This window comes from Urtica dioica, chromosome 10, assembly GCF_054948205.1.
Source record: "Urtica dioica subsp. dioica isolate 48M chromosome 10, U.dioica_male_clone48M_v1_H2, whole genome shotgun sequence".
Taxonomy (NCBI): domain Eukaryota; kingdom Viridiplantae; phylum Streptophyta; class Magnoliopsida; order Rosales; family Urticaceae; genus Urtica; species Urtica dioica.
The window spans coordinates 21,011,780-21,023,292 of record NC_142765.1 but is presented as its reverse complement, the minus strand read 5'-3'; the positions used below and the strand labels follow the sequence as shown (position 1 = coordinate 21,023,292).

Genomic DNA, 11,513 nt, shown 5'->3' with positions numbered 1-11,513 from the left:
CAAACTGTTATTTACTTATCTATATGTTTTATAATATTTAGCCTATGGGGTCATGCCCAGAGAGCTTCCATCTCGGCTCAAGGATCTCCGTTCTTTGACAATCGATGCTTACTGTGTGATAAGCACGTTATAAACGTGCTTGTTTGTACTTCCGGAAGTGAAAAGAAGTTAGTTCCAGAGCATTTTCATGTATTTTGGAGTGTTTTTCTTAATTTTCAGAGTTTGGAAGTTCAAAATGATAAATAGAGCATCCGAGGACAACGGGGCAATCACAAGGAGTTCAGAACATCTTTCGGATCTCAATTCCGACACCCGGAGCTCAAGGTAGGGGGTTCAAGGTGAATCGGCCCTTCGAAGCAACGCACAAACTTCCAGAGTCTTGTGCGTTTGTCCTGTGCGGCCCCTGTGCGGTGCACAACCATTTGAAGACCCTGTGCGTTTACCGTGTGCGTTGGGTGTACGGCGCACAAGCTGCCCAGAAAGACTTGTGCGGCGCACAGGAGGATGTGTGCGGCGCACAGGCCCCGATTCTCACTTATTTGTCACGCGTTTTAATTGTAATCCAAGCCGTTGGATGCGATCCGACGACCCATATGAGCTCCGACAAACCTAGGAAACCTACAAAAAGACTTTAGTTTATTTAGAAACATATCTTTTGCTTTGTTTTTAGTTTTGTTTCTCATTCGGCCGCAAAAATCCCGGGAGAGAAGAAGCGTTCAGAGAGGATCATCGTCGCCACAATTTCGTTTTCACCATTCACAGTTTTTATCTCTATTCTCTGAATCTTTGGAACTCCCGTTTTTATTAATACAATTCAGTTTTTAGTCATGATTGCTTTATATTCATCTCCGTTTATTTTCCGTTCAATTATGCACGAAATTCGTTAAGAGCTATGGCGTAAAGAGTTAGGAATATGGTGATAGATTCAATCACGTCAAATTAATATTTGTATGCTCTATCATGTTTGTATATTTTAATTATGTGTGTAATGCTTGAATTCGATTAGCTACCGTGTTCATGATATTAGGATTGCTTGATGCTCGGAAGAGATTAGGTTAGCCGTGCACAAGGATTAATTTACCGGGATACATTCCTAAGTTAGAAATAGCTAGCCTGTTTCGGAGTCGTGTGAACGATCTTGTTTTTAATGCTAGCCGTTGTTTTTAGGGGTTGAGATCGAGAGAAGATATCCCGGCATAGGTTTAAATTCTTAGATGTTCGAGAGAAATCTTAGATTACCATTATCGTGAGCGTGATTAGCAAACATAAGAGTGTGTGTTTTGTGCTTAATTCCCGAATCCAAACCGTACGAATAACTTGTGCAGCCATAGTTCTTGCTTTCTCGTTATCGCAATCTATCGTGTTTTCATTGCTTTTAATTTTCGTTTGTTTCGATAACCATCGCAATCATCGGGTTCAATTCATGCTAGTAATCTTGTCAATTTAATTAAACATTTTCCTCGTGGGATCGACTCGTTCTTAGGAACTTTACTACTTGAGCGACTACGTGCACTTGCGTACGGAAAAATCGCAACACTGTGGGAGCACCAAAGACGTCACAGCCCTTTACCTGCTTTTGAGTATTGCTCCTAATCTTCAAGAACTTGACATTGAGGTTAGTTTTTTATATTTTTATATTTTTATGTCTCAATAGAAATAGACAAATTCAGAAATCACATTTTGTAAAGTCAAATATTAAAAATATAATTATATATGCTTTGTTAATGGTTAAAAATGTAGTGCTTTAGGCTCAGATTTGTTATAAAAAAAATGCATTTCTTGCAATCTACCTCAAGAACCTAACAAATTGAAAAAAAAATGAGACTTCGAAGAACAAGTATTTGGATTTGATGCTCTCGTTTCTACAACTTTCATCTTGAAAGACTAATGAACAAACTTGTACAAGAACTTAAGAATGCGAGATCAATTCCATTCATTACAACAAAAACAGTTTAGGATGATTTATATATATATATATATATATATATATATATATATATATATATATATATATATATAATATTAAGAGTGGATAGAATCTTTAATTTGTTAATATATATTTTTAGTTCAACAAAATAAATAAGTATTTTCTATGTCTCATGTTATGATGATATCTTTTTGTTAATCAGTTGGATACAGGGAACAATAGGATCGACACGAGCAACAACCAACAGCGGGAAGCCGAGCAGTGGGACATGGTGTTCCCTTGTCTCAAATATATATTTATGAGAGATTTCGAAGAATCGCCAGAGGAGATTAGATTCGTCTCTCGACTTTACCAATTTCGTACGATGTGCACCTATTGTGTACACAGTCTCCGAATTCTTGTGATGTTATCCCCTTGTTTTTAAGTCTCATGCTCATTGTACACGTCACACTAAAGTTTATGATCAGAACTTCGCAATCTCCACCTTGATTTCAGACCAACTTCTTGACTAGTGAAGAACTCTTCCAATCAGCTTCAAGCAGTGCTCGAACTTCTTACTAGGAACTGACTTAGTTAACATGTCCGCCGGATTGTCTTTGGTGCCAATATTCTGCCCTGAACCGGTACCTGCGCTTACCGTGTCTCGCGAAGTGCATTCTCACGTCTATATGCTTAGACCTCGTGAAACACCTAATGTTTGGACAAGTGAATCGCTCCTTAGCTATCACAAAGCTTCCCTTCTGTTCCACGCCATCCTTGCTGTATACGTCATGCTAAAGTCTGAGATCAAAACTTCACAATTAATTTGTAACTATATACTATTTACCGATGAAACAAAAAAGCGCCTTACTAACTACTATTTACTATTTAAACATAAGAAACTATTAACGACCACAATTCCTTATTAACTACTATTTATCGATGAAACATAAAAAAGCTCGAGTCTAGATGAATCAAAATTAAAAAGAACATAGTGAATCTCACGTTCATAAATAGTAACAAAAAGAGATGTTGATGAAGATATATAACCACCTTTTTTTCCTTGTCTACCCGTCAAATTAATGAGAGTAATTATTTTTTTAATCAAGATTATGGTAGCGTGTGAGGTTTGATTACGGTGGCGTATTTTGAGGAATCATTCATCAATTTTTACGATCTATAAAATTGTGTTATTTTTTAATTTGAAAACGTGGAGACATTAGGTGGGAAATGAAATTTGGAGTCATTAGGTAGGACTTGAAATTGGTCAATATTGTTATTTTATTACGGTTAATAAAAATCGATGAGTAATTTTCAATTATTAACTAAAGAATAGCTAGATACAATTTCAACAAGGGCAAAGTGGTGGAGAAGCAACTTAGAAACTTAATTTTGGCAAATTAGTCAATGTTTTATTTATTTTGTGAAATAGCCAATAAATCACAACCGACTTGATCAGACTATCATAACCTCCATTAAATAGATGAGATATTGAATTAAATAAAAGAATAAATTTGAAATCAACCAGATTTTGGTAAAACATGAAAATTATACCCATATATACACGACAAATGCATTCAATGCAAATAAATGGGAAAAAAAGTTATCATAAATCACATATACGAAACTTGAGATTTCATAATGTCGTTTATTCTGCCCGCCCTTCACCCTCACCATGGCGAACGAAATCGATCCAACTATGCTGTCGTCTGAAACAAATTTACTGACACATAAAACACAAATAAACAATGTATACAACAGAGAACACTAAATAAACACAAAATAAATAAAAATATACATAAATTAACACAAATTTACATACATATATTGACATTAACATAAACAAATGCAAAAATACCAACATTAACACAAATTTACATACATTCAGTAACAAATTTACCAATATTAACATAAATAAATGTTTGATATTCCATTCCTCTTTGTCTCCAGCTTTAGTAATCACCAACACAAATTTACTAACATTAACGTAGATAAATGTCGTAATGATGAATCCGTTCCTCTTTTTCTCTTTAGGTGGTTTTATTGATCGAGTCCAAGGTCTAGCGATCAATGTAGAACAATTCAACACCCTTACCTCACCGAAAAACAATTTCCTGTCACAGAGAGAGAGAGAGAGATTGTTGTTCTTAATTGGATCTAAATTTGTGGTTGAAGACGAGCGATGACGAGTCATCCACAAGCATGAACTTGACGATGGCGGCTCAGATCTGACTTTGCAGTCGAGGACGAGCGACGGCGAGTCATCCACGAACATGAGCTCGGCGATGGCAGAGGAGTCGGTGAATAAAAGCCGGGGACGAGGGAAGCGGAGACCCTATGGAGTCTGCGGGATTCTTGGATGGCGCGGAGGCGGATTCATCATCATCGACTCATTCTTCATCTTCTTCTCCTCCGTCGCCGCCGAGACTAGCGATTTGGTTCCAGTCACAGACGGCGAAGGATTATGGATCCTTGTGTCCAACGCTCCAAACTGAATCATTTATTCAACGGAAGTTAAAACATATATTCTTTTACAGATCCCCTCTTTTTTATTCATGTTGACAAATATGACGTATAATAACTCTATCACCTACACCATCAATAACAAATAAAGAAAAGAAATAATAATAAAAAAGCAAGGAAAATAAATCTTTCTTTATATCTCTCACTATTGGTTGTTTATTGATCGACTGTTTTATTTTAGAGATGAGAATATTAAGTAAATTAAGCTGAATCATGATTGTAATGTTATGAAATCAATTTTGAAATCAGTTGCTATAAACATGGAAACTTTAAAATTGGGGGATTTGGTTTATTTTAAAAATCAAATTATAGCTATTTTGCTAACGAATTAGATACGTCGGCTAGTTTGTAATTCCAATGTTTCACGTGGCTTAGTTGGTGTAATTTTTCTTTCAACAATGGTTCGTTAGATATATAGCTTTATAAACATAAACAAATTGCAATATAGCCAATATATTTTTATAAGTAAATAGCCATATATTTTTATAAACATTGTCAAATTTACATAAATACACATAATGCACAAAGAAGTATATATATGGAATCTTGAATTGTCCACATACATCATCCGAAGTATATCCGAGTTAGAAACTTATATTTTTATCTCACTTTTTATTTGAGTTTCTAACTCTGCCACTGGTCGGAGAAAAACCTAAGAACAACATTAAAAATAAACGAAGTGATGGCAAAAACTACCATTCACGTTTAAAATCATTCTGAAAAATCTAAATAGTTAAATATTTGGACAAATTATCTTTGAGATTACACTTAATGCATACTACATGTAAACTTTAACTCGCCGATATAATATTTCCTCCACCATTGCCGGCGAGTCTGAAAAGGACTTGTTTTTCATTTGGACGAAGACAAAGTTTAGATGTGAAGGAGCAATATAAAATCCACACATAAAACGAGGTATTCCTAGAATAAAAATTAAAAGTGAGATATTTTAAAAAATAAATAAAAAAAGTTTTGTAAACGAAGTATCTCATGTAATTTGGCCTTTTCAGAGGGTTTAGGGATACTTTGGGTCGTTTATTGGGCTTCTAAAAAACCCTATATAATAAAAGAAACTGGTTGCTATTTTTGTTTTCTCTTGCGACTTCTTCTCCCAAGGCTTCATGGTGTTTTTCCCTGCGACTTTCTTCTCCAGAGGTCTTATCACGAGGTAAGAATTTACTTATTGCCTCAGTATGGTATACATATACATATAGACATTGTATTCAGCAATAATATATATGGGTTTGCTAAATATCATCTTCGATCAGGTCGGACGACTATGAGTGGTCTCTATATTTACACAAATAAACCCTTTGCACAGATTTCTTTTTCGACAATTGAGACAGTTGGGTGAATTACAGTTGCAAGGTACTGAATGGAGGATGAAAAAGTGGACAGACTCAGCGACTTACCCGACGACGTGATTGACCAAATCCTATCGTCAATGCCAACCAAAGAAGCAGCGAAGACGAGCCTCTTGTCCTCTCAGTGGAGGAACACATGGAAATCGATCTCGGGACTCTCTCTCACTTGGAGTCCAGATGAGCCGGACACTGTGAATCGGTTCATAGAGAGCCGTTCCGTCCCAATTCGGAACTTTCACATATATCTAAGCACGACTCCCTCAACCGACAAGATCGAGAATTGGATCGACCAACTCTCGAGGCACCCGATCGAGGACTTTGTCATCGACACCAGTGATGATGAAGAAGAAGAACCCTGGGCGAAGCCCTCCTCGGCACTTTTCTCGTGGAAAAACCTGACCCGTCTCAAACTCACATGCGCTCATCTAACACTTCCTTCCATGTTCCGCGGGTTTAAGGGCTTGAAGACCCTCGAACTTCGTAACTGTCTGTTGACCAACGCCCGAGAATCACTGCAGAGCCTGATCTCCGGCGTCCCCGCGCTCGAGACTTTATCCCTAGAGTACCTGGAGGACATGGATGGAGGCTTCGACATTGATGCGCCAACCTTGAAATCGTTCAAGTTTTCTTGCTATCAATTTGTTGGTGTCAGACTCACAAACTGCCCAGCTTTGGAGGAATGTTCCTTCGACGTAGAATATGATGAAGAGGTAACTAAGGACCCTTTAATTTTTTTTTTTTTTTTAACAGTCTTTTATATTTTATATAGTTACTACAATTAGAAATTGATCCCTCTGAATGAGCATACAAAATATGTGTGTATATATATATATATATTTATATATAATACCTTTTAATTCATTCTATGTTCAATATTTTGTGACCTAAATTTTATTTTTTTAACTCTGAAATCTTTTTTCACACTTGGCTGCCCTAAATTTATTATCTGTATGCCAGGAGGCATTGGGTTCGGTCCGTGGCTACAACCTGGTCAATCTTCTGGGTGGGTCACCCCGACTTCGGACTCTAAGCATCAAAGGTATTTCTTTGGAGGTGAGAACAAATCGGCTTTTTATAGTTTTTTTTTTATATTTATTTATGGTCATAATTACATAGTTTCATTTATTTATTATATAGTATTTAGCCTCTGGGGTCATGCCTAGAGAGTTTCCATCTCAGTGCAAGGATCTCCGTTCTCTGTCAATCAATCTCCACTTTGGTAGCGCCAAACACGTCACAGCCCTCTACTTGCTTTTGAGAAGTGCTCCTAATCTTCAAGAACTTGAAATTCAGGTTAATTTTTATATCTCTCAATAGAAATTGATGAAGTCAGAAATCAATCTTAATAACATCATATATATATATATATATAAAAAAGGTGAAATTTGCTCTAAAATTATTAATAGTGATAAAAAAAAATGTACTGCCTTAGGGCTCAGATTTGTTTTCAAGAAACGCCAACCGCCTAACAATTGAGAAAAATGAGACTTCCAAGAACAATCATATAAAATTTTCATATTAAAAGATTAATGAACAAATTTGTACAAGAACTTGAGACTATGGGGATCAAATCTACTCATTACAACAAAATGTTTAGTATGATATATAGGTTAAGAGGACATATATAATTTCTAATCTTGTTACATAATTTAGAATTAAAAAATATATATTAAAGATTAAATAAAAATATATAAAGAACTAACTATATATGTCTCGTATTATAATGATATATTTTGTTGATCAGCCTTGGCTGGAATACAATGAGATCGACACGAGCAGCAACCGCCGTCGGCAAGCCGAGCAATGTGACATGGCGTTTCCTCGTCTCAAAAATATTTTTGTGAGAGATTTCATGGGGTCGCCAGAGGAGATTAGGTTCGTCGAACTAATGCTCTCATCTTCACCAATTCTATGCGATGTGCTCCTCTCTTCCCGTGAGTACTCCGTGTGCGTTAACAAGAAATTTGAGCTAATGAGGCATTTCATACGGTTGGAGCGCTCTTCTCCGAATGCCCTAGTATTAGTGACCTAGCCCTATAAGCTGTCATCACGAGCTATATACCCATTATTCGAAAGTGATATCGATGATTACATTGCCAAAAAAAAAAAATTCTAGACACAAACCATGTCGAAATATATTTTAGTTGAGAATTTTAGCATGATTTAACTTCATTCATTGATTTTTCTAGCTTGTAATTGGATTTATATATAAATGCGACGCCTCATTGATTATGGGGTTTGGTATAAGGGTCTATTATGATCATGGTGTGAGATTGTAACCTAGTAATTATATTATCCTAGGTAAGTTTTGTTAGGTATATACTATGAACTTGCCAAAGAAAATATATATATAACTTTGAACTCATATTTTTATAAAGTATAACTATTTTTCATGATTACTGGCGTTAATTAAAGAAGGGCCTGGTAAAATGAAAATTTACAACTTAATAAAAATACTAGAACTTGTTAGACTTTCAATATTTTTCTTCAGCCAAAAAAAAAAAATGAATTCCCAATTGAATTAGAGATCCCTTCAAATGATTGACAAGAACTAGCATTCAACTGGATCCCCATTGCTACGGAGACGAATTATGTATCTAAACTGAAAAATCTAAAAAAGCCTAACAAGCTAACCGCCGAGCGTGGAGACGAGACCGTGGGGAGCACTGTACGTAGAATGAAAAAGCTGAATCTGTTGATAGCACAATGGGATTCAATTTTTTTGGGCATGTTTGTTTGGTAGTGCTGATTTCGAAATGGCAAAAGGATGAATCTTCAAAATAAAGCAAAAATTTTTTGAAATGTTTCTTCAAAATAAAGCTATTTCAAAAAAAATAAAAAATTGTTCACAGAGTTTCGAAATTGATTCTAAAGTAACCCTAAAAACTACGAAATAGACATGGCAAAATTTCAAATTTTATCTTGAAAACGTAGCTAAAAAATTTGAAATAACTCTAAAATCATATCAAACCTTTGAAGGCATTCAAACAATGGAGAGCAGTGGCAAGATATGCTATCCCAACTAGATCCAAATAATCATTAAAAAAAAAACCTATAATACTACGGATTATTTCTTCAATATTTTGGTAAAAATAATATATATATATATATATATATATATATATATATATATATATATATAATATTAGTGACCAGTTCCAAAAAAAAAATTGCCAAACTTTAGGATTCGAACCCTTTATTGTAATTTAACATGTAGTTAAAAAAAAAAAACTGAAAAAATATAATACAAAACCTAATGGACATACCTATGCGACCAAGTTACCGAATAAATTGCTGTTTTACGACGCGCCGTACTCGTCCGCTGGTGAGTGTTGTTTTCTTTGATGCGAACGATTACTATGTTTTGCTAAAGCCTGTTTTTCTTTCTTATAGAATTTATATGAAAGCCCTATTATTTTCTTAGGTTCACTTGCTCTGTAATTTTTCTGCCTCAATGCAAGTGTTTTTTTATCTTTTCTTCATCAGGGCTATTTACGTACCAATTACGTAACGAAACATGGTTAAATATAACTTAAGTGTTCATATTGTTCTATATTGATTATGCCAGTGAAAGATATTAGTTGAAATACATTTAGGTCCCGACGCAGGAAAACCTAACGAATTTGTTACCATTCCGTCAAAATCTGAATAGATTGCACATGGGTTTGTCAAGTAAATCAATGGAGTATGAAGAAGTGGACAGACTTAGCGATTTACCCGTCGACGTCATCGACCAAATCCTATCGTCGATGCCAACCGAAGAAGCCGCGAAGACGAGCCTCTTGTCCTCCCAGTGGAGGAACGCGTGGAGATCTATCTCGATCATCTCCGTCACTTGGAGAGCACGCGCGTGGCCGGACTGTTGCTGCCACGTGGACCATGTGGATCAGGTCATAAGTCTCCGCACCGCCCCGATTCGGAACTTTCGCTTATATCTACCCGACACTTCCTCCGCCGATGAGATCGAGAACTTGATCGACCAGCTCTCGAGGCACCCGATCGAGCACTTCGCGATCAACTCGCTGCGTTCCATCGCCACCTGGCCGATGCCCTCTTCCGCGTTCTTCTCGTGGGAAAACCTGACCCATCTCCAAATCACCAAGCTTCACGTACGTCCTCCTTCGACGTTCCGCGGTTTTGTGAACCTGAAAAGCCTCGAACTCCTGAGAGCGACCATCGACCGGGACAGGCTACAGAGCCTGATCTCCGGATCCCCTGCGCTCGAGACGCTGACCCTAATATACAACAAACTAGATGATGACAGGCTCGTCGTCGACGCACCGAGTTTGAAATCGTTCCGGATTTTCTGTATGGATTGCGTCGATCTCAGGCTCATAAATTGCAACGTTTTGGAGACGTTTCACTTCGACGTTTGGAATACGATTGTCGAGAGATTGGGTTCGCTCAGTGGAGACAATTTGATGCCACTTATGGACGATGCACCCCGGCTTCGGTTTCTGAGAATTAGTATCGGTGCTTCTTTAAAGGTGCGAGACAGCTCTTTTATTTTTTCTTCCTTTCTTATCATCTTATCATGGTCATATTTATTTTATCATATTTTAATTTATTTGATATATGCAGTATCTTGCCTCCGGTATCGTACCAAGAGAGCTTCTGACACCGCTCGCTAGTCTCCGTTTATTGTCGATCGCGGTCTGCTTTAGTTGCACCAAACACACCACAGACTTGTACATGCTTTTGAGTGGTCTCCCCAATCTTCAAGAACTTCGCATTGACGTAAGCTTCAGAACCAGAATTCCAACTTAACAATGTCAAATGTCAAAAGAAAAATTCATGATTTTAGAGCCTTTCTATAGTAAATCACTGTTAACTACGTGCATCATACTATAAAAATGTGTTAGTATATAAAATCTGAGAGCGGTGGATTCCTTTTTTTACACTACTACAAATGTTGGATTCTATAACTTATTTTCTACAACGCTTACGGCTAAGTATTGTAGAAACTAGAGATTCTACAACATTTTTCAAAATAAGTGTTGTAGAAACTCGTTATTTCTACAACGTTTATGACTTACCGTTGTAGAAGTTTGTTGTTTATACAACGCTTTTGGTTAAGCGTTGTAAAAGTTTGGTCTTTCTACAACGCTTACTATAAGTAGTGTAAAATTTCACTATATTTCAGATCTTCTACAACGCTTAGATTATCCGTTGTAGAATTCTCGCCGCGGCGCAATGTGTTTTTCGCCTTGGCGAAATCGTTCTACCACGTATAGTCTAACCGTTGTAGGATTATGACATTTAATGAACCTCGCAGCGGCGACGTTGTGTTCTCGCTGCGTCATGTTCAACCCGCCGCGGCGAGAGGTAGCCTTCGCCGCGGCGAAAAAGATACCAAGATCAATCACTTTTGGAGAAGAGGTTATCGCCGTGATAATTAAATAAATAAATAATTGTTAACTGTGTCTCCTATAACAATGGTATCTTTTGTTGATCAGTGTTGGACGTGCGGAAGCCATGACTGGGAAGCCGCGCAATGGGACCTGGCGTTCCCTCGTCTCTGCAAGTTTAATGTGAGATTTTACAGAGAATTTCTAGGGGAGACTGATTTCATTAAGCGCATGCTCTCGGCTTCACCAATTTTGGACGAGATTTCCATTAAGATCTCTTCCTTCATCTCAACCAGAAAGTTTGAGCTTATAAAGAAGCTGTTGTTTGGGTTGGAGAGCGCTTCTCCGACCTCCAAGATGTCTGTCAGCTAA

General features: G+C 36.9%; 2 protein-coding genes across 2 annotated transcripts; both read left to right on the top strand.

Annotated features, from left to right (window-relative positions):
* The first annotated feature begins 5,804 nt into the window (after positions 1–5,804).
* On the top strand, positions 5,805–7,825 carry LOC149383931 (F-box/FBD/LRR-repeat protein At1g13570-like). The gene is made up of 4 exons (XM_089627950.1): positions 5,805–6,503; positions 6,751–6,846; positions 6,931–7,086; positions 7,538–7,825. Exons 1-4 carry the CDS (start codon positions 5,805–5,807, stop codon positions 7,823–7,825), a joined length of 1,239 nt encoding a protein of 412 aa, XP_089484076.1.
* A 1,648-nt stretch (positions 7,826–9,473) lies between these two features.
* LOC149383930 (F-box/FBD/LRR-repeat protein At1g13570-like) lies at positions 9,474–11,513 on the top strand. Its single transcript, XM_089627949.1, has 3 exons — positions 9,474–10,280; positions 10,375–10,530; positions 11,250–11,513. Exons 1-3 carry the CDS (start codon positions 9,474–9,476, stop codon positions 11,511–11,513), a joined length of 1,227 nt encoding a protein of 408 aa, XP_089484075.1.

What these genes read in the sequence shown, in the direction of transcription:
- LOC149383931 (XM_089627950.1), top strand. Translation starts at nt 5,805, where the DNA reads ATGGAGGATGAAAAAGTGGACAGACTCAGCGACTTACCCGACGACGTG. An exon ending in ACGTAGAATATGATGAAGAG is followed by an intron (nt 6,504 to 6,750) that starts GTAACTAAGGAC and finishes TCTGTATGCCAG; the next exon opens with GAGGCATTGGGTTCGGTCCG. An exon ending in TTCAAGAACTTGAAATTCAG is followed by an intron (nt 7,087 to 7,537) that starts GTTAATTTTTAT and finishes TTTGTTGATCAG; the next exon opens with CCTTGGCTGGAATACAATGA.
- LOC149383930 (XM_089627949.1), top strand. Translation starts at nt 9,474, where the DNA reads ATGGAGTATGAAGAAGTGGACAGACTTAGCGATTTACCCGTCGACGTC. An exon ending in GTATCGGTGCTTCTTTAAAG is followed by an intron (nt 10,281 to 10,374) that starts GTGCGAGACAGC and finishes TGATATATGCAG; the next exon opens with TATCTTGCCTCCGGTATCGT. An exon ending in TTCAAGAACTTCGCATTGAC is followed by an intron (nt 10,531 to 11,249) that starts GTAAGCTTCAGA and finishes TTTGTTGATCAG; the next exon opens with TGTTGGACGTGCGGAAGCCA.